At 46.9% G+C, this 3,590-nt stretch overlaps 1 protein-coding gene across 3 annotated transcripts in view; it reads left to right on the forward strand.

Annotated features, from left to right (window-relative positions):
* The window catches only part of BTBD2 (BTB domain containing 2), a 31,141-nt gene that overhangs the window by 17,693 nt on the left and 9,858 nt on the right, over positions 1 to 3,590 (forward strand). For all 3 annotated transcript variants that reach the window (XR_004842687.1, XM_035899746.1, XM_009644227.2), the window contains one exon: positions 345 to 501. Coding sequence is in view for 2 of the 3 variants with exons in the window: in XM_035899746.1 (XP_035755639.1) it covers positions 345 to 501 (157 nt within the window). In the remaining variant the exon portion in view is untranslated. The remainder of the gene's footprint in view (positions 1 to 344; positions 502 to 3,590) is intronic.

Below are 3,590 nucleotides of genomic sequence, written 5' to 3' on the forward strand. Positions count from 1 at the left end.
AGGTTGGAGGGGGCTGTGAGCAACCTGCTGTGGTTCAAGGTGTCCCTGCTCCTGCAGGGGGGTTGGGCTGGGTGACCTCTAGGGGTCCCTTCCAACCCAAAACATTCTATGATTCTATGCTGTAAAGAGTTGTAAAGTGGTTGTTTTAAAAAAAAATAAATAAAAATTACCTTCTCCTTGGTAAGCCCTTCCATCTCTCAAGCATAGGAAATGGGGCCAGGTTGATGGGCAGAAGCACAAACACTTTTTTTTTTTTTTTTTTTTTTTTTTTAATGAATTGCAAAGTTTTTTACCCTGTTATCTCATTGGCTTCACCAGAGCAATCTTTGTTTGCGTGTTTTCAGATTTCTTTATTCAGACGAAGTTCAGATTGGACCAGAGACTGTTATGACAACGCTTTACACAGCTAAAAAATACGCAGTTCCAGCCCTTGAAGCTCATTGTGTGGAGTTTCTTAAAAAAAACCTGAGAGCAGACAATGCATTCATGCTGTTAACACAGGTGAGTTTGCAATTATTTGCATCAAGTCCCTCGAGCAAGTTCCATCCCAATAGGAAAACAGAAGTTTCCTGAGCGTTACGGAACTCTTCATCCAAAATGGAGCAGTTCTGTGTCATTTTGAATTCTTCCTTTCAGGAGCCCAGTACTGATGAGCAGGTTCTTACAAAGATCAATAAAATACACCAAATGTTCCTGCCGTTTCAGGTCTGCTTTCTGTTTCGGTGTGGCAGGCGATTTCTTCCAGAGTGTGAGCTGGGGAAGAAATTAACAGGGTGGAAAAATTTCATCTGCCAAGAAGAAAAGTGAAATGAGAGGATTTTCACTTGTTCAAGGTTCAGGACTGGTGTAATAGGCTTTCTCTGTGCAAATCCTGCTGCATCTAGCTGGTCAGATGCTCTTTGAAGGGCTTTTTTGCAATAGTTGCCCTGAAATGGGGGTGAAAGACAGAAAATGCAACTTTTGGTGAGTGCTTTGGTTTATTTTCCTAGGAGAGGAACAAAGTGATCTCTTCCTCAGCCTGTTCCAGCTCACCCTCCTGCTGTACTGAGGACACGCAAACCTGCAGTTTCAGTGCTGTGATTCTGTGACTTTGTGAGGCCACTTGCACATCCTTGTGCCTCTCTCTCTGATCCAATCTGTGAGGGTTGGACTCCTCCATCTTCCATTTGACTCTTGGAAGCAGCAAACTAGAAGGCAGCATTTACAGCTTCTGCTTGCTTTGGAGAAGATCAGACTTTGCATGCAGGCTGATTAAATTAGCATCACTATCCTTCCCATTTCTTAGCCCCATCTTTTCTTTCTGGCCCCTGCCATGCTCTCTGATGACACTTCAGTGACTTCCACCATGCTGTCACCAGTGTGCTGCGGCGACTGTGGCATTGCCAGGGATGCGCTGTTCTGGGTGGTGTAGGAACAAGAAACAAAATGGCATGGTGTGTGTGAGTTTCCTTTGGGGAATGGGCATACTTTTGACTAGCTCTGGAGGGATATTTCTGATCAGCTAGCTCAGGAAAGCTGCTGTGATTTCTGATGTTAAATAAACCTTGCAGAGGAGTTTTTACAGCTGCCCTGACTTGGGAACCAGCACGCTAAGGTGGTCTGGGTCTGAGGGCTTGTTCTGCCTTGCCCAGCATATCTGTGCTGGTTTTTTTTCCTCCTTGCCAGGAGTACGAGCGTCATTCAGGCTCTGACTGTAGTTACTGCATCGGTGGCAGTGTCTACACCAGCAGTTTTTGCAGAAATTGAAGCAGCGTTGGCCTGAAGCAGTCGCTGCTGAGCTCTTTGCTCGTTCACTGTGATTAGGCTGGGATTTTGAGTTTAAGTATTTGGATCAAGTTCTTATAGTTCCACGTTAGTTGCTGTGGTAGGCACTCTTCAGTGCTAGGATTCAGCCAGTGCTGCAAAATACCATGTCCCTCTTTACAGATCCTCCTCTTAATTTGGCCCTTTTCCACATGCCATAAACAGGTGAGGCAGCCTCCGAGGTGTGGGGGGAACCACACTGCGCTTCCCTGGGGAAGATTCAGGACGTAAAGATTCTTGCTTGGGTGATGGTAGCCAAATCTGCGCTCCCATCTGATGCGTGGTGGGACAGTTGTAGCTCTTTGGCTGCAACTCTCCCAAATATCCAAGAGCGGATCTTTCCCGTGGGCTGCAGTTTTGAAGAGGCATCTGATGCTGGCCATCGTCTCATGAGGATTAGAGGTGTCAGCCTTTTGGTGGTATTCTTCATGCAGGGATTTTTGCAGCATGCTAAGTCTCTGCAACCTGACTTGCAGCTTTGGCAAGGTAACATTTGGTTTCACGGAGACTTGCTTACAAGTCACAAAGGTCCTTCTTTGGCAAAAGAGGAAGGTGTCCTATTTTTTGAGATACTAAAACCAAGATACGGCCTGGCACTCCGTCAGCTGTACTGGGGCAGCTGAAACTCCAGATGGAGGCAGGCTTTCCTCGTTCCTTTTGTTTGTGGCTTATCTGTTATGATTAATTAGCAGTGGTGTTTATGTTCACTACTGCAGTGTATCAAGCCTCTAAAATGTTTGAGGCTGGTGTTCTTTGAGAAGTGTATCTGTACCTCAATGACTGGCTGCATGAGGCACCTTGCTTAATGGATCTGTACTCAAAATGCTCTCCCTTCTGGTCCTTGAGTGTGAAAATCGGCCTCTGTTTTCTGCTTTTACTGCAACAAATTGGCAAATTTGTAGAGTCAGTTACAGACCCGAGGTGCATCTTGTCCAAAACATTTCCCAACAGGTTTAAGATTGTGGACCTGAGATCATAGAACCCCAAATCTCCTTTGCTTGTATCATTGCTGAATCCTGCTGGTCCAGCAACTATGTCATGGACAGCACTTCAAGCAACTGCTAATCTCTGGCAGAAATATCAGTGGCAAATACCTCTCCTAATTGTGCCTCGTAGTGAACCGTGATCCCCTTTCATGCCAGACGTACATGCAAATGTCACTTTGCTCAACAAGGAAATAATCGTTTGCCTGAAGCCTCTGTGGGGCAGAACTCCGCGAGTGTAACGTAAGTCCTTCACGTGTCAAAAGAGAGCCACTACAGTAGCAAAGTCTGAGTCAGTCACAGCTCTTGGATGCCAAGAGTGCAAGGCACTGGCAATCCTCCAGCCCCAGGAGCAGGTGACGACTGCTGGAGCTTCTCTGGTCCCTGAGAAAACGGAGAGTTGTTTCAGCTCTCTTGAGGTCTCAGCATCGAAGTGTTTCAGCACTTGAGGTCTCAGCATCAAAGGTTGGCCTTGCTGAGCTCCGCAGCCCATGAACAAGGGTGAAGCAGAAGATGCTTGGCAGTGCCAGCCTCCATTAGTGGCTGACTTCCCTGCCCAAACCACAAGTTTTAAACCTTACCTGTGGCAGCGAGTTCAAGTAACAGTATACTCTTGTGTTAATCTGGAGCACTGTGTCCAGTTCTGGGGTCCCCAGTTCAAGAAGGATGAGGAGCTACTGGAGAGAGTCCAGAGGAGGGCAACAAGGACCGGAGCATCTCCCCTACGAGGGAAGGCTGAGGGAGCTGGGCTTGTTCAGCCTGGAGAAGAGAAGGCTGAGAGGGGATCTCATCAACACCTACAAA

Source organism: Egretta garzetta, unplaced genomic scaffold (genome assembly GCF_000687185.1).
Source record: "Egretta garzetta isolate BGI_Z169 unplaced genomic scaffold, ASM68718v1 scaffold418, whole genome shotgun sequence".
NCBI classification, from domain to species: domain Eukaryota; kingdom Metazoa; phylum Chordata; class Aves; order Pelecaniformes; family Ardeidae; genus Egretta; species Egretta garzetta.